The sequence below is a fragment of the Artemia franciscana genome, chromosome 11, assembly GCF_032884065.1.
Source record: "Artemia franciscana chromosome 11, ASM3288406v1, whole genome shotgun sequence".
Classification (NCBI taxonomy): Eukaryota; Metazoa; Arthropoda; class Branchiopoda; order Anostraca; family Artemiidae; genus Artemia; species Artemia franciscana.
Genome location: NC_088873.1, coordinates 27224502 through 27243703, shown reverse-complemented (window position 1 = coordinate 27243703; position 19202 = coordinate 27224502). Strand labels below are relative to the sequence as shown.

The 19202-nt window shown below is 35.7% G+C and overlaps 1 protein-coding gene across 3 annotated transcripts in view; it reads left to right on the top strand.

The window, feature by feature from the left end:
* Positions 1-9970, top strand: part of LOC136033032 (gem-associated protein 2-like) — a 29978-nt gene extending 20008 nt beyond the window's left edge. The window contains exons 3-6 of one of the 3 annotated variants that reach the window (XM_065713591.1): positions 101-244; positions 4046-4195; positions 8105-8291; positions 9681-9970. In XM_065713591.1, the coding sequence (XP_065569663.1) occupies positions 101-244; positions 4046-4195; positions 8105-8291; positions 9681-9697 (498 nt within the window). In that variant the 3' untranslated portion in view covers positions 9698-9970. The remainder of the gene's footprint in view (positions 1-100; positions 245-4045; positions 4196-8104; positions 8292-9680) is intronic. The other 2 variants (XM_065713590.1, XM_065713592.1) reach the window with 2 other exon arrangements.
* Positions 9971-19202: the final 9232 nt, after the last annotated feature.

Below are 19202 nucleotides of genomic sequence, written 5' to 3'. Positions count from 1 at the left end.
GTGTTACTTAAAGCAATGGCTAGTAATTTATCCGAAGTTTCAAATGTTGTTGTTGGTTCTTAATATCCATATTCAATGTTAAAAATTAATTACCTCGCAGGCAAGTGTTGAACGCAGAGTACCTGACAGGTTTTTGCCTACTGAACGATTTGAAGCAGAAGTCATTGCAAATTTTTCTAGGCTAAGGCTAGAAGTCAGTCAATGTCGATCTTCAAAAACGAAAATGGAGAGTGATATTCCTGTAGTAAGAGATTCTTTTTTATTATTATATTTTTTCTCTTTTTTTTTTTACTATTTTCACTTTTATGTACAAAACAGGAATGATTTTTTTTTATTTTTACCCATCTTTCCCACCAAGAATAAATAAATATAGTTCTACAAATATTTGTAGAGATCTGCCACGCCGTTCGAAGCCTTTTCATTAGTTCTTGTGCTAATTTTGTGTTCCAGATCAGATTTTGGTCCGCCCCAGATGGTTTGCATATGCTTACTCGAATCAATCATGGTTGTTGCGATAGCTGCAGTTTAATAAATAGTAAACGACGACCCATAGTAACCAAAAGTTAAAACCGCACTATGAAGAAAGATCTGGCTATGGCAAATATTTTTTAGATTCTTCTTCACAATAAAAGTCTATTGCGAAATATATATATATATATATATATATATATATATATATATATATATATATATATATATATATATATATATATATATATATATATATATATATATATATATATATATATAGTACAGGAGGCACTCGGCACGCAGCAGGCTTCTATCTATGGATTCTCATTGTTGCTTGTCTTCTAACCGCAGACAATTTAAGCACTTTGCTGTCTTTTCATAATGCGGTCTTTTCAAAGATATTTGATTGTTACCGCAAGTCCCATTCTTAACAACGATTTTTACTAAGATTCAAACTTTTTGTTTTCTTTTTTAAGGTTTTTGAATTGTTGTAATCTCTTGTCAAAGTATATGCAAATATTTTTGCAATTACCAGTTTTTGCTCTTTATTTCTCCATACATGAAAATCTTCAGTTTATATATATACATATATATATATATATATATATATATATATATATATATATATATATATATATATATATATATATATATATATATATATATATATATATATATATATATATATATTGCACCAGTGGTAATCTTAGATTTATTTTAAAAATGCATGTTTTAGCGTTCTATTCTATTCATTTATATAAAATTTTACTTTATGTATAATAACTTGAATTTAGCAACATATCGGTCAAGGGGGCTAGCTCAAAGATAAATGCTCTCGCATAGTGTGCGAGAGGTGTAGGAATCGATACCGTCATCCTCCGTCTTTTTATATTTGTCATAAATGTTTATGACAGAAACTTCATTTTACAACAACATAAAGTTTTGAAAACAATAAAAAATATTAAGTGATAAAACAGATTGACTTAAAAAGAACTCCAGAAAAAGAAGTTTTTCCAAGAAAAGTCGAGCCGTGTTAAAACTTAAGACGAGCACAAATAAATTTGTATTATAATTCAAACTTAAAACAACACAAATTACTATAAGATTCGAATCTCTAACGTTGCCTGCTGTAAAGAGCCACAAGCCTTCTCTGTGTTGCTACATTAACTTCGAAGAAGTAATTTGTGTTTGCTTTGAGTTTCAACTTCGCTCTGTGAGACGCAACGTTCTGGCGTTGCCTGTAGTAAATGCCATAAGCCTTTAACGTAACCTCAGTAAGCTATTGTGACTGTCACGAGTAGTCGTAGTGGAAATCGCCAGTAGTCGTAATCGAAGTCATAAGCAGATGCAGTCATAAGTAGTTACAGGTAGTAGTAGTCGCAGGCATAATTAGTCGCAAGCACAAACCGTCGGAGTTGCAGTCACAATTGGTTGCAGTCACAAGTAGTCGCAATCAGGGGTGCAGCTAAGGGGGCATATTAAGACTGTGGGGGTCTTAATTTAGCTTTTTTGTCCGCATTTATCGGCACACTGGACAATTTGTTGGCACATTCTTTATATTCCCCTCCAAGCTCAAAACCCTGGCTTCGCCCCTGGTCTCAGTTGCAGTCGTTAAGGTTGCAGTCACAGCCACATGTAGTTGAAGTTGCAAGTAGTCACAGTCGCAGTCCCAAATACACACAATTGCAAGTTGTCACATCTAGTCGCAGCTGTAAGTATTCGCTATCTCAGCACAAGTGGGAAGTGGCGAGCAGTTGTATTCAAATTCACAAGTAGTTGCAACCGCAGTCCTAGTAGAGGTGTGCACACGCTGTCTCTTGGTTAGTTCAACGTCCCCTCAGCATACCCAGAAAGTCAATACCTTTAGCCTTACTAGTAGTAGCAGTAGTTGTATTAGACACGTAGTGTCTTTGTTAGTCAATATCTCACTCAACATACCCTAAAAGTTTCAACTTAATGACTTAAGTAGTTCCTGAGATATCGGTGATGCGCTCTCTGACAACCTGCATGCACATAGTGTGTATTGATTTAGTTCAACACATCCCTCAACATTCCTGAAAGTCTCACCTTAATCCCCTTAGTCTTTTCGGAGACCCAGGATCAAGTGTATCCCCCCTATCTCAATGACAAAACCTATCTGTAAGCAATTGGTAATTTGCATATTTTACAGCGCTTGCCTCAAGAAATATAGTAGGTCATATCATTCCCGGAGGTACAGTTATTGTACCTTTCAACTATTTTGGACAAAATGGCTATCTCAAAATTTTGATTGGATATCTTTAGGGGGAGAGCAGCAAAAAGAGACGTGGAAGGGGGATGGTTGCCTTCTAATCACTTGTGAGTCTTAAAATGGGCATTAAAAATTTTAACTTCTAATTGAATGCCCCCACCCTCCATAGTTTCTACGACAACTCCTTCCATATGAAGTGGTCTGGAAAAAAAAATAATGCATTGAAGCCTTATCGCTTGTTTCTTAGGCAGCGCTGTTGCGCTGCCCATGGTGGGAAGAAATGTGTCCTTAGTCTCTTTTTATTACATTATCTGAGAAAACGTTTATACAAATTTATTTGTGTTGAGTTTACGGGAAGCATGTAACCAAAGTTGTTTTAGATTTTCATAATTTTGTGAAAAAAAACATGCCAACTTCATTTGTCAAATGTTTGCTTTTTTCATTTTGTTTTCGTCCTTCATTTTTGTGTGTGTTATGTATACCCAACGTTGTCTCAGAACTTGTTTACACTCGGTTTGGTTAACCACCTTATAGGTTTTAGTCTTAAAGAACAAAAAATATTTTTAAAGAGTAAGTATTGACTAACTCTTCTGAAATCCCCAATTATTGTTAATTTATGATGCAAAACATACATGCTACCATTTTAACTTTGATTTTTGTCCAGTTTAAAGCCATTGTTATTTGCTGTAACATTTTTATTGAAAGTTGTTGCGATTTTTCCCAGAGTAATTTATTTCGCCTGCATATCTTGTTTGCAAAGTTTGAAATCGACTGAAAGAGGTGAAATAGGATTAAGATCAGTTACAAGGATTAGGTGTATTGCAACTGCTGTGTCCACATTTCGTATACCTGACTTAGCACATGTATCTAATCCAGTTTGTAATTACTCGCATCGTTTGCTTTGCGACAAAACATTGAGTCGTTATCCACGGCTAAAAGCTGTATAACGTACAACGTCTCTCGCCTCTTCAACCATCCACTTTTCCAACAATGCAAGGTGTACTTGCGGAAGCTGTAATCTGCAAGCGTGTCGATATTAGACAAATATGTTAAAGAGAATTTATCTGTTTCTAAAAAATAAATCAAGCCACCCAAAAACATTTTCGTATGTTTGTTCTTTGGGCCATCTTTCGTCGTTTGAATGAGTTGTTCGACTTGGTGCCAGAACGTCAAGCCCCAATTTATCCTTCTTTTTTAAGGTGATGAATTTCTTAATCAAAACGCTTAAAAAGTTGGGTATCTTGGTTGCCTGATATTTACACGTATACGTTTCCAATGATTCCCAAGTTTACATTGGTATTGGTTTACATTAGTATTGTTTTTTGTTGTTTTTTTTTATTTCAGCCTCAACAACACTATGAATGGGCAGACTTGTGTTATGGAAATGAGTTTGCATTGAAACACTATGATCAGAATATCAGGCCGAACAATGAAACTACTGAAAAAAAGGCAGTCATGAAACCATATCTCTCATTTGTTCTTAAAATGAGCCAGGTGAGCTTCTTATATTTTCTTGTTTTAAGTTGCAAACTTTTTTTTGTTTATAACTAAGATTTTTGGGTCAGCTTTTTATCGCTTTAAAAATATTTTTTCCTGTCAAAAAAGGGTTGAAGTGAAGTATTTTTTCTTCTTTCTTTAATCACTGATTAAACCGGATAGCTCCATAAAAGCCATAACTACATATAATATTTTAGCCCCATCTATTGAACAATTAATTTAGTGGAAGATCTTTTCCAAATTTTTCTGTTTTGCTTGTGTGCTCGAGTGTAGAGCATCTGCTAAGTTTTTGAAATATGGAGTTCTTCAAACTGAACTCCTTAAAAATGAAAAAAAATTGATATTTCCTACTAGAAATTTCATTATCTAGAAGGCTATGTCGGTCAAATACTTTGGCACTAAAATCTAAAAGCCTCAAAGCCCTACGCCTGAATGCTTAAAGGGCTATGTTGCAAAAGTACTAAAACAGACTATAATTTGTTCCAATCTATTTTACCAAAATAATAAGCGAAACCTAGTTGGTTTTTTTGTATTGCATATTCCTGCAACATTTGAAAACTGAGGGTCAGTTCGTTTAATTTTTTACTGCTTTTGGAACTTTCTTGATAAATCACATTGGGGGCCCGGTGTTTTCAATATTGGGTTAAACGTATCGCTGAAAAATGTACATTATTAGATTTCACAAGTTATTTAAGACTTATGAATTATTTTTGTGCAATATTATGAATCGCTGAGTTTTCAACACGCAGTGTTCAAATGCTACTTTGAACAAAAAGTATTTTGTATTTATGTAACAGAATGTTTAATTATTCTCAGTTATACATAAATGTAAGCTGAATTTTTAACATCAATCAAACGCTACAAACGTTTGCATATGATTCTTTCTTTTTTTTTGCTAAGAAATTAAGATGTAAAAAAATGAAACCTTCTAATGTTTTTCTTATGCTAGCGTTTTTTCTCTATTTTTGATCCTGTATATGAAATATAAAGTAAATGAGCTATTAAGAAGTTGTTTAGAAATCGGTCATCCTATTTAACATTCATTTTATTTCAGTCATGCTCATATTAATTATGCGTGTGTGAAGCGTTGTATATTATTATTTAAAATTATTTATTATCCGAAGACTTTTAATCCCAAAACGATAAAAATCCAATATGCGTCATCACAATAAGTCTTGAAGTATTCTCCGGGTGTGAAATTCATTTATGCCCTTTTGCATTGGCTTCTTCCTTTTTTAGTGTCCTTGAACATCCCTTATCAGACTTATCCCCTTAATATTAACTTCTCCAGTAATGATCCGAAAAAAATAATAACAATTACTTATCCGGCAACTTGTCAACTGAAACACTATCAGGCAAATATTAACATTAATCACGTATACTCCATTGTAAGTATAGCTTATTTGCAAACCCCTAAGGTGTGACACGTTTCACAACTACTGTCTCTTTTTGATGTCTTCATATAATTTCGCCATTTTTTCCATTTTTGAAAAGATTGAGTTTTTTGTTTATATACGACGTCACTTATCTTCGGTATTCCTGCATTTTCTCCTGAGTTAGTATGTGTAACTTATCCGATAACTAATACTGACCGTTTCAAGTAGTAATCCTACTAACCTCTGACGTCATTTACACCTTTGAAACGCTAAGGATAAGCAATCGGTCTTGTCGGATAAGTGATCTTGGAATGGCCGAACCCATTATTTGTCGCGGTATATTTTCGTCTTTTCTACTTTTTAACTCTATTGTTACTATATTTTCGCTTGTTTACTGAATTTAGGATCATTGTTAAATGGCAAGATGGTTTTAAAATCAGCTATTGGATTCTAATGAAAAGCATAAACAATTATACTTTTTTTTAATGTAATCTAAATTTTACTATTATTTCCAAATAGATTGAAACGCTAAGATGTTGCTATTGTAAGTGCTAGTTAACATCATAATAGATCGGTTTTTTTTTTATTGGTAAGTTTTAAATATTACTATACTCTGAAGCTTCTGTAAATGATACATTTCTTGATTCTTTTTGTGTCCTAAGAGGGAATTTTATGTTGTGTAAATGCCCTTTTAAGGCGTAACCCTGAATTGGAAACTAATCGACATAGAAGTTCTACTACATTTCCAGGTGCTCGTCTTCGTTTGTGGCAATGCCATTTAAGAAGTTCCTAAGTAGAAAGTGCTGATTCAACATTCACAATGTCACCTTGGGGAATAAGTCTTAATTTAAGTTTTTGCTCGTTTGAAAATTCTTCGGTTGTTGTTTTTCGAGAAATTAATATTTTAGTTTCATTTTTCCTACCAAATTGGTCATGGATTATTGTCACCAGTTGAGACAAATGAACGTTTGTTCTGAGCTCATAAAACGGGAAGCATTTAAAATTTGCTAAATACAAAGCCATTTTTATGAACACATGGTTGAATGGATCGTTTTAGCATGAAACTTTTTTTTAAGTGGCTATATTGTATAAAATAGGTCAGTTTAACAAACAAGAAACCCTATGAAAATTTGACATTATGTCAACGCCATCTTTAAACAGAAAAGAAATGAATACTTCCAACGGAAAATGTTTAGAATTATACATTTAAGGATCAACGGTCGCCTTGTAACTAAACAGACACTCCTGCATTCAAGAGCAAAAGTTTGATTGGAAATTTACTGACAAAAAGCCACAGGGCCATGGTGTCAAACAAAACAATAGAACAATCAACACTCTTAACATATAAATGAACATTTTAACAATGTTTACAAAGAAAAATTAATAAAAACAACTCACGCATATTCAACGAAAATTTCCGAAAATCACCCGCCTCCCCTCTCTTGCAAAATTTGCTCTTTATGTGTCATTCCCAATTTAATATATGCTGCTATCATTTTAGTGTCCCATAGTCGCCCGATCCTATCACTGAAACAAACCACTCATTTAAACCCATATTATTAGAAAATAATTCTTTGATCCTGTAGTTTGAGATAAATACCCATAAAGTGAAGTAGATCATCGCCAGTTTCTGTATACATTCGACAGGAGTAATGCCTGTCCATCATTCGTATCCTCGCTAAATATTCCTTTTCTTTCTCTGGGCGCTAGAAAATTACCTCTCCCTGACATATAGCACATGCTTTCATTACAATTTAAACTGGGTTTAAAACAAGCAGCCTATAATATCTCCAGACCTCCTTCTATTGCTAATAAACTCTTAAGGGACGTCGAGGCTTTGACCTAACACCACTATTTCTAAATGTCCCGGTCTTCCAAGACACCCTTTACTTATTTTACTACATTTCCTTTCTCCAGTCCTATCTCCATTCCTTCATTCTAAACACTTTGTAATCCACAGCCATTTAAAATTGATCTCACCTGCGAAACCTATGAACTTCTCTCTCTATCCTGTACCACCTCAGACAGCTGCATTTACTAGCCTATTATTCTGTAAACTAATAACCTTCTCACAGTATCCTGTAACAAAACAGTCTTAGATCGTCTTTCAACACCAGACTACTGGATTTTTCTTTTAAACGTAATAGTTTTCTGAAATGCCCTGCATACACTCTTTCTCTTTCCCCCCTTTGCAAAAATCCTTAACCTTCATGCCATAACTCAAAACTGACCTTTTTTTGTCTCAAAACATACTGTTAAACGTATGCTAGGGCTAGATGCCTAAGGAAGCTCTTCAGTGACACCTACGAAGCCTTCTGACCTTTCTTACTCGACATCTGTACTTGGTGACTCACTTTCCCGAACTAGCAAACCTGCATGCCAAAAAAATTACATGTGTAAATTCTTTCGTCTCTCTCCCTTTAAAACAAAACTTATTCGTTCCTCTATACTATTATGGTAATGGAAACGTTTAGTTTATTAGTATGATCTGTGATGACATTAAACTAAACTTAACCTTTTTTTTTACAAGGCCGATATAGAAAAACTATTGGAATTACACAAGGAGTGGTTGGAACCTCCTGGATCATTTACTTTAGCAATTGGTCAATGGCTTTTTTCCCTTATGGCTTTAATTGAAAAACCTCTTACTGCAGAATTTGTTAGTGTGCTACGAGATATTTGCCGCGTTTGTCAAAGAGAGCGGTCAATTTTGGTAGGTATGTTTTGATTGGTTATTGGACATAATAACGCCCATTTTAAATAGTGTATAATCTCTTAAAACTGGTGTTTAAAATCCCCCTCTTGAATACTCTCCCTCTCAATCCCCTTTGCAAGAGGGAAAAAAAAGGTTTTGAAAAAACTACCAAATGAAAAAAATTGTATTCAAGTACAAAGCTGATTCGTGTATAATAGTCGCTATTAAATTAACTACGAAAGAAAACTTCTGAGAATTCCGTTAAAGTGTTTAATACCTTGACGTGGCTTCTTTTTCATTCTCTGAACGAGGGTTCAAGTAGATGGGGTTGAGTTGCACGGAGGCTCAATTATACGGGATTCAGAAATATGAGCTCAATTGCAAGGGTTTCGGATATACAGGGTTCAGATGCACAGGTGTTCTGTTACACGAAAATCTTATTTGGTTTGTAGTTTTTGATTGTTTCTAACTGAAGTATGGATCCTCCATTAACAACAAGAACCGTATTACCTTTACACTTTTCTGGGGAAATTACTGATCAAAAACAGAAAACTTGTTCTACTATCGCTTGTTTAAACTTTTGACGGAGATATGTGTGGTTCATTTAAATTTTCCGAAAAAGTCGCTCTGAAATTTGTCGAAAGCTGAAATTTTCGAATGATATTTTGTAGTGAATATTGCATACTATCAAATCTGCCAAAAATCGGATTTCCTTCCTTTGAAGGAACCGAAAATCCTGTTCAAAGTTATTTGGACATTCCCAAAACAAAAAAATTGCAAAGAAGAGAGAAACCAGGACAATAATAGCAAGTGAAAAACAGGAAAAAAAAGATAATGCAAATATTTCGGTCGAGATCTTCACTCAACCGTCCTTAGTACAGAATAATAATAATAAAAAAAAACGAAATGCTTTACATAAAATGAAATTGTGAAATGTCATTCGGTATTGTGTTTTTCATTCAGTTACCCTTTCATCGTTGCTTAGAAAGGGTTCTATTTTAGTTTCAGTGTTTTTTTAAGGTTTGTTTTTATTTTGTCTTTTGAACTTTCATCTGTATTTTTTATTATTATTCTGCACAGGGGACAGTTAAGGGGAGGTCTTGACCGAAATATTCGGATAATTATTCTTCTGTTTTTTACTGGCTGTTATTGTCCTCATTTCTATCTTCTTTGCGATATTTTGTTTTGTTATGATTAGCCAGTGTGATCTCAGAATCACGACTCACAACTTATGTAGAATCACGACTTATGTGAAACATGGAGTCCTTCCCAATTTAGATTTTTTAATTGAAAGGTTTATGATTATCCAACTGATTTGTGTATGTTTATCATGGCATTCAAACCTTAAAAAATTCTAGTGCCTTTTTGTAACTTTTATTTAATTAGATTTCAAATTCTGTAATTTTTTCAGGGATCAGTGGAAGATAAGAATCTAATGGCCCTCAACGTTTTGATCACAATTGTTATTAGGTACTTTGATCAAGTGGATCTGGCAATTTGAATCAGCTTGCGTGGGAACTGATCCTGTGTATTTACTGTTAAGTTTTTGTCGTCATTTTCTAACCATTTTCTTTTAAAGAAGCTTCTGTGTCAAAATTCCTTCTTGCTTTTGTGCGTAGAAACTGATCCTGCGTATAAACCGTCAAGTTTTTGTCAAGCATTTTTATTACCATTTTCGTTTAAAGAAACTTTTTGTCAAAATTCTTTCTCGCTTTTATGTTAGCGAATCTTTATGTTAGCAAAATCGAATGATTCCGTCGAAAAAATGGGGACGAAATTGACAAAGAAAAAAAATGGTCGATTTAGATTTAGTTCTAATGCACCAAAACCTACTGCTACTAAACCTAACAACTCAGTGCAGCACTTGCTGCCCCTCTTTACCGGCTGCCAAGAAGTTCCAATTTCCTTTGAATCCTTCCTTACGACCTCTTCTCGCTCCATTTCGGGAACGAACTGTTTTCTGTTTGGTCCTTGGTGGATGGACGAAAAGAAAGATCTTTGGCAATCTGTATCCTGTCCATCTCAGCTTTTCTCTTATAATGGAAATAGCAATTGAAATAGAATCATTTTTTTATAAAGTTTGTCGTTTGGTATACTAAGATAGGAAATGAGGTTAGTAGTTCGTTTCGTATTAAATCAGGAGTTAAGCAGGGTTGTGTTCTATCCCCCTTTACATGGATCATTTTGGTGGACTTTGTCTTAAGGAGCACAGGAAAAGCAATGGGAGGACACGGAATCAAAATATGAAGAACAACATTCCTGGACTTTGATTATACTGGTGATTTAAGCATCCTAGATGAAGCGTGAGGAAAATAAATGAACTTTAAGGGGTTTTTGCGAGTTCAAGGTGCTAGAATAGGGTTGAAAATTAATGTTAAGAAGACTAAATCACTAAGGCTGCGAAAAGTGAAGATGAAAAGGTGACGTTGGGTAACGAAAAGATTGATCAGGTGGATAGTTTCACTTACCTTGATATTATTATTAGTAAAGACAGTGGGAGCAGTGAAGATGTTAAAAATAAAATAGCCAAGGCTCGAGGTGTTTTTTCATAGTTGAAAATTTTTTGGAAGAATAGGATAATAAGTCTGCAAACCAAGACTAGAATATTGGAAGCAACAGTGATGACAGTGGTCAAATACGGTTCTGAAGCATGGGCGCTCCGAAAAGCAGATAAAGATTTGCTAGATGTTTTCCAGAGAAATTGCCTACGAAATGTTCTGGGTTCCCGGTGGACTGACCGTATTTCGAACAGCAGGCTGTACGAAAAGTTTGGCTCAGTCCTGCTTTCTAGAGCTATTGTGAGTGAAAGTTTGAGATGGCTTGAGTACGTTCTGTGGATAAAGTATGACAATTCACTGAAGATTGTCCTGTTCAGCCAACCGTCTAGTGCTAAAGGGAAAGGAGGTCATCCGCGGTTAGAGCGGGAGGATGTCATCAAAATATATTTAAGAGAAATGGGAACTTCCTGGGGGGGGGGGTAAAGAGGAAGGCTTTGAATAGATTGGGAGGGAGGAGGAGCGTGAGTAGCTGTCTTGGCCTCAGTCAGCTTGGTGCTGCGGTGAGTTTTATGTAGTAGTAGCAGTCAACGGATGCCCTAATTAATCGTAGATAATTCCTCTGGTAAACATGTAACAAATCCTCCTTCGTCTTCTGCTGTGCCCACGCTTCAGAACCATATTTGAAGTGCCAAACCAGCTACTAACCTCATTTCCTGCCTTAAACGCAGCAATTTTGTTCTAACATTGCACCAATGACTTTAATGTATTTATCTATTGTACGAGGACCTTCACTAAATCTCTTCTGTCGGCTGAATTAAGTGCATGTTTATCAAACAGCTTGTGGTAACGACCTGAAAGTAAGGAGCGACCCGGCTCAATACTAACCGAAACTCTAAGAAAGGAATTTCGATACCAATAGATATGTAAAGAAAATCGGCTTATTATGCTGTTTTCAAATATATATAAGTTTTAATTAAGTTTAGTCTTACCCATTAAAGGCTACGAGCCTGAGAAACTTTGCCTGATTTTCAAAGAAGGGGAAAGCATCCCCTAAAAGTCATAGAATCTTAATGAAAACCATACCATCAGATTTGGAGCATGAGAAAACCCAACTGTAGAGGTTCAAAGGTTCCTGTAGAGTACTTGGCCTCCTCCCCCGCCCCTTATTTCCCAAAATCGCCCGATCAAAATTTTGAGATAGCCATTATGTTCATCGTAATTGAAAGGCTCAATAACTGTGTCTTTGGATGTAATATGACCCCTCCCCCTCCCACAGCCCCTGGGGAAGGTCTTTAAGTTATAAAATTTTCCCATTGTTTACGCGTAGTATTTGTTATTGGAAAGCATGTATAGACTTTCTTTTGGGAGGGTGTTTTCCATGGGGTGTGAAGTTTCCAGGGGGTGAACTTGTCAGGGGAAACTATACACTGGGGGAATTTGCCAGAATTCCTAAACAAAATTCTTTTTATACTGCTTTCTCTTTTCCGTCTCAATTTTACGCGTGGAGTTGTTAAGGGTAATTCTCAGGGGTAAATTTTTCCGGGGATTGAATTGTCTAGAGAATATTTTTGTGAGGAGGGCGATTTCTCCGTGGAGGTGGGGCCAGAATTTCTGGCACTATTTAAAAAACGACCAGATTTTAAATAAACAAACAAGTTTTTTCAACTGAAAGTCAGGAGCGACATTAAAACTTAAAACAAACAGAAATTATTACATATATGAAGGGGATTGCACCCTCCTCAACACCTGGCTCTTAAAGCTAAAGTTTGAACTCTGTCCCAATTCTTTACGGACGACTTCTGAAACACAAGTGTCGTTTAATTAGAACATTAAGAAACTTTTTTAAAGCCCTAAAAAACTTTAGCGTAAAGAGTGAGGTGTTGAGGAGGGGGCAATCCCTTTCATATACGTAATAATTTCTGTTCGCTTTAAGTTTTAATGTTGCTCCTTACTTTCAGTTGAATTTTTTTTTAATGATCTATAAAATCGAGGGACATAGCTGTTTGCTCCTTAAACGTTGCTCATAAAAAAATTGCAATTATAACAAATTAATCTTAGGATGATGGTCCTAGAGAAAATTCCACCCAGGGCAGTTTGCCCTTAAAGAAGATGGTGCTCACACGCAGGTGCAACGGAATAGGAAATTTCTTAAAGAAATGTCTCTTTCTATTTTATTCCCCGTTGTTCACGTTTTCGCAATTTTTAAATTGGTTAAATCTTCCACCAAAATATGTTCCTGTCTGTGTTTGTTGAAATTTTTGTTAATGCAATCGTCCCTGTGATACTTTTTTGCGACGACAAAAAAGAATGAGATACAAAAAGCGCTAAGAAATGGTCATGTTGCAAAAGGTTATCCAGAACCGTAATTTTCTGTAAGATCTTTTTTTCCTTGAATACTTATTGATATTGAAGAAAATACTTACCGCAGACTTCTTCTTTGGGTGTGTCCCTTGTGCAAACAACTTCCAGTGTCTGTAGTCGTGTGCAACTATGATCCAGGATCTTAAAGAGGAAGAGACCTCCAGACCCAACGATTCTTGAGAATAGAAGAATTTCCGATTTGCCTTTTTCTATTCCTTTAGTAAAATATAATGCGGTGTGCGTGTTTGTTGCAATATTATGGAGATTCAATAATCCCTGGATGCGACTTTTTCGTCTATAGAAACCTCGAATTTTATGGAAAATTGGTCACTGGAAAATTGACAACCATAGATTATACAGTACAGATAATATGACCATGGGACTTGGTCTGATGACTGAAAAACGCAGTAAAACTTTTGGCAATGGCAAACAAATGAATAAAACAAAATAACGATGAAAAAGGGTCGGGTTGTAAAAATATGTAGAACCTGATTTTGTATAGGGGCAAATTTCACTGTTTTGATGAAAACTTTCAATACAGTCATCTTACCTTGGGTCTGATTCTTGTGGTTACGAACCTCGGTGATTGTCATTTTAAAGTCATGCTGATCCAGAAAGGTGCAGAGGTAGAGACCTCCGGGCTCAATTCTTCTCCAAAATATCATAGTGATAATGGTTTTTCTTTATATATGCTTAACTGAGTTTTTCTTCCTCTTTTAAATGTTTTTTTTTCTTCTTCTTTAAATTTTATCTCCTCCAAATTACATTACAGTCTACGTGTTAGTTGCAATCTTCCTTGGATTCGATCATCCCTGGGAGCCACGCTTGTCATCGGAAAAATTGTCAGTTATTAGTCATATATAAAAAAAAATATACTGTCCTTTTTTAATCAAGGATTAAAACAATTAAACTTTGTCCGATGACAGAAAAACACCGACGAGTTTTGTGAAGGCAGGAAAAAGAAATGTTACTTTATCGAATGACCAAAAGACGACGACAACTCTGTTGGTGATAAAAAAAAAATACATTTTCTGATAACCGAAAAAAACTTGATACTTCTCGCACTTTTAGTGATGGCAAAAAAATGAGCATTACTAAACAAACGAATAAAAAAAGGGGGAAAATGGAAATGGTAAAATGGTAAACTTGCAAAATTTGTAGAACCATAATGTCCATAGAAGCAAATTCAGGAGTTTTTATTTGCCTTTTTTTAAGTACAATTCAGTTTTTATAAAAATTTACATAGCAGCCTTCCTGCTGCTTTCTGCTTTCTTGGTCGTAACTCTTGTAGGGATAACGTTCAATGGCTGCCTGCGGGTATTCCTTCGGTAGAATATCAGAGTTTTATGATTTTCTTATATCTTTCACATATTTTCAAGGTTTCTGGTTCTTTAGTTTTTGTTGGTCCACCAAAATTCGTGTTTGGTACAATCTATGGATTAAGTCCTCCCTTAGTGCCACTTTTGCGTTTATCTTTGGAAAAATTGGCAAGTGTTAATTACATGACATAAGAAACGATGATACTTTTTGGAAAGACGGATTAAAAGAAGTGTATTTTTTGCTAATGAGAGAAAAAAACAATGACAGTTTTCACGTAAAACTGACAGTTTTCACAATGGCACTTCGCCCGAAGATAGAAAATAACGATTACACTTTTTTTAACGACAAAAGGAATAATCACAGTATTGCCATGGACAACAAAACTATGAAACTTTTTTGCAATGACGAAAAATACGGAGGCCGGCGTTTACCCCCCCCCCCCGTCGTTTACCCAATCCCAGAAAATACCCCTCCCCCTGTAAAATATCCTCCGAGGATAATACCCCCCGTGGGAAATACCCACGAGGAAAATATCCCCCCCCCCTTGTAAAATAAGGCTTTCCAAGTTTTAGAATTTTATTTGAGTTATGTTTTTTTATTTTCCGTAGGGGGAAGGAATTTTGGTACTTGTGTATAATACGCCACTCACTCAGGTTTACGCTGCGTAAAACTCGAAAAGAAACCGGTTTCTTCGCTAGTTTCTTTCAGCTCAGCGTGAGACAAGACAAAGACAAGTGACAGAATAGATGGGAAATATATAATTTGGGCTATATATTTGCACATAAGGGGGGGGGGGGTGAAGTATTTGGACAGTTTGAAGTCAGGAAACAATTCTTACTTCATAATATGCAAAATAATAGTACATAACACATTTTGCATGTAGACCCGCTATACGTTACCCCCCCCCCCCCCTAATTTGCAAACATATAGCCCAAATTTGTTTCTAAAGCAACGAAGAAACCGAATTTTAATAGATAGGGAATTTCATATGGAGGCACAACATAAAACCAAATTAAAATCTCATCTTATGGTTTGAGTTTTATGAATGAAAATACCCAAGTCGTTTCTGAGAGAATAAAAAACACAAATAATTCAATAGTTCAGAATTTGAAAGATATAATTGTTCAAGAAGTTAGGGAGGAGTCCTTGAAATACTGAAAAATGAAAGAAGAGGAAGGAAATATATATATTTGGATTGGCCCCAGTAAATTAATGCTGAGGTGGCCTGTCATCCAGTGGCGTAATTTGGTTAAATTTTAGGGGGGGGGGAGATGGAACCAATTTTCCCAAATCAAGTGAAAATAACAATAAAAACTAAAAAATAAGCCGTTTGGTACAATTAAGGCACTATTTAGTACTTGAAAAGTACTATAAAGATAATTTATAGTACTGTATAAAGGTAACTTATAATATTATAAGGATAAATATGCTATAAAAAAAAACTGATCTGTTTCTGTTGATGCTTGAATCATGCAGGTTTTATCTTAGTTTTGACAAGATTTTGGAAAAAAATAAATTTCAGCTAGGGAGGCAAACAAGGGCTGGGAGGGGTATTTGCTACCCCCCCCCCCCTGCCCCATAGCAAATTGCGCCCCTTTATAACCTCATATGCTAATTTAATTGCTGTGTTATATATTTTGAAGACAGGTAGGGTAAAAGAAGAGAATGTTGATAGTCATACTGTTGGACAGTAGTACATATAAGGTTGAATGAGAGAGTGAAAGAGGATCTTAGTTTTGAACCAAGGAAACAGTGATCTAAAAAACTGATCGGTTTCTGTTGATGCTTGAATCATGCAGGTTTATCTTAGTTTTGACAAGATTTTGGAGAAAAACTAAATTTCAGCTGGGGGGCAAACCAAGGTATGGGAGGGGCAGTTGCTACCCCTCCCCCCTGTCCCATAGCAAATTACGCCCCTTTGTCACATCAGATCGTAATTTAATTGCTGTATTATATATTTTGAAGAAAGGGACGGTAAAAGAAGAGAATGTTGATAGTCATACTGTTGGACAGCAGTACATATAAGGTTGAATGAGAGAGTGAAAGAGGATCTTTATTATTGAACCAGGAAAACAGATACGAAGCTTCCGAAGAACTCCAAGGTTTCTGGAGAGCTTAAGTTTGACAAGAGCATAGTGATGTTTAAAAGAAAGATTTTCGTCTGATGAAATACTCAGGAATCGGACCACTATGAGTAGCAGAAATCGTTTGAATCAAAGGACAATAAGTACCTGATCTTGAAAAAATAAGTAGAACAGATTTAGATACATTTAGGGTGAGGCGATTTGCATTGAACCAAGCAAAGGTTCTTTCTAGGAACCTTCTAGGAACATTTTCATGATAAGGGAAGATTCCGTAATTTCTGCACACCCAAAAGTATTATCATCTGCAAGTGCGAATAGCACCGGATCTTGAGCTATCTCACTAGGTAGGACAAAATTGTGATCACGAATACTGCAGTAACTTCGTTTAGTTAGTTCAGATACACCAATGAAAAGATCATTGATGAATATAAGGAATAAAACAGGCCCTAGAATAGACCATTGAGGGACACTAACATCAACACAGAATTAATCTTGAAGCTTGGGTCAATACTGATACACCTTTCAGATAAATAAGTTTCAAACCAATGATAGCTGTTTCCTTATGTCCCTATGTGTTCCATCATGGAGAGTAGGATAGCGTGTGATATGCTGTCAAACACTTTTCTGACATTAAGAAAATTGCAGATGGAATTCTAACCTCATCAAGTGCCTTGTAGTTGAAATTTAGCAAGGCCATGCAAGCATATTTTGTTGGCTTTTTAGGGCGAAAACCAAACTGATTGTAATGGTAAAATTGTTTGTTTTTTTTTAATCAAGAAACGACAGAAGTCTGTCGTTTCAAAAATTTTACTAAATTCTGATAAAATGAGAAATTGGTCGACCATAGGCAGCGCTAGTGTTTTTTTTTTTTTTGGGGGGGGGGGGGGTAGAACAGGGTGATTCGTATCAAAGGAGTTGTCAATTGAAAGGACCAGAACAATTTTAAGAGTCGAAAGTCATTGGAGGGCAACTTACCCCTCCCACGCCCACCATTTCCCCAAGCACATCCAATCAAAATTTTGATATAAGCGGTTTGTTCAACGTAGTTGATTGGTTAGGTAATTATGTGTTTGAGTATGACACCCCCACTACAACCCTTAGGGCAAGGGTTGTAAGTTATGCCCTGGGGGCATATCAGGTTTATATAGAAAGGGTGATTGTATAAACTTCTGAGGGTGCTTATTGGATTGCTAATCAGAAGTTCCATTGCCCTTTTAGAGATTTAGAGGGATGGGAGGGTGGATAGCCCCCCCCCCACACACACACCTCGTATTTTCCCGAAATATATCTGATAGAAATTTTGAGATGGCTATTTGTTGTCGTAGAAACTTCTAAAAAGGCTCATTCGATTAAAAATTGAAAGGTATAGTGTCCTTTTTGATAGTCAAAATTGATTGAAGGGCAAGTAACCCCCTCCCACACCCACCATTTTTCCAAATACATCCTATCAAAATTTTGAGATAGTCATTTGGTTTAACGTAAATGAAGTGTCCTTTTTGATAGTCAAAATTGATTGGAGGGCAAGTAACCCCCTCACACGCCCACCATTTTTCCAAATACATCCTATCAAAATTTTGAGATAGCCATTTGGTTCAACGTAAATGAAGTGTCCTTTTTGATAGTCAAAATTGATTGGAGGGCAAGTAACCCCCTCCCACACCCACCATTTTTCCAAATACATCCTATCAAAATTTTGAGATAGCCATTTGGTTCAACATAAATGAAAGGTCCGTAAATTATTTCTTGGAGGATGACAACCCTCCAAGAGCTCTCAGGGCAAGGGTTGTAAGTTTATCACAGGGGGAATATAAGGTATATGTAGAAAGGGTGATTGTATAAACTTCGGAGGGGGCTCATTGGTTTGGTAATCAGAAGTTGTATTGCCCTTTCAAAGATTCAGAGTGATGGGAGGGTGGAAACGAAGCCAACCGTTTCCCACATACATCCAATCAAAATTTTGAGATAGCCATATTGTTCAACGTAATTGGAAGGTCCGAAAACTATGTCTTTGAAGATGACATCCCCCCCAAAAAATCCCTCAGGGCAAGGGTTGTAAGTTATGCCCTGGGGGCGTGTAAGGTATATATATATATATATATATATATATATATATATATATATATATATATATATATATATATATATATATATATTATATATATATATATGGAAAGGGTGGTTGTATAAACGTTGGAGGGGGAACAAATTTTGAAACTGAGATGACCATTTGCTGTCGCAGAAACTTTGAAAAGAACCCGTTCGATTGGAAACTAAAAGGGCTAGTACCCTTTTTAATAGTTAAAAGTAATGGGAGGGCAACTAACCCCCCTCCAACGCCCATCATTTCCCCAAATACATCCTATCAAAATTTTAAGATAGCCATCTTGTTCAACGTACTTGAAAGGTCGAGACATTATATCTTTGAGAATAACAACCCCTCCCCCATAGCCCTCATGGCAAGGGTTGTAAGTTATTCTCTTGGGGCATATAAGGCTTATATAGAAAGGGTGATCGTATAAACTTCGGAAGGGGCTCATTGGATTGGTAGTCAAAAGTTCCAGTGTCTTGAATATGATCGAAGGATGGATACCCAGTCCAAACCTTATATTTTCCCGAAATGCATCTGATGCAAATTTTGAAACGGTCATTTTTTGTCGTAGAAACTTCAAA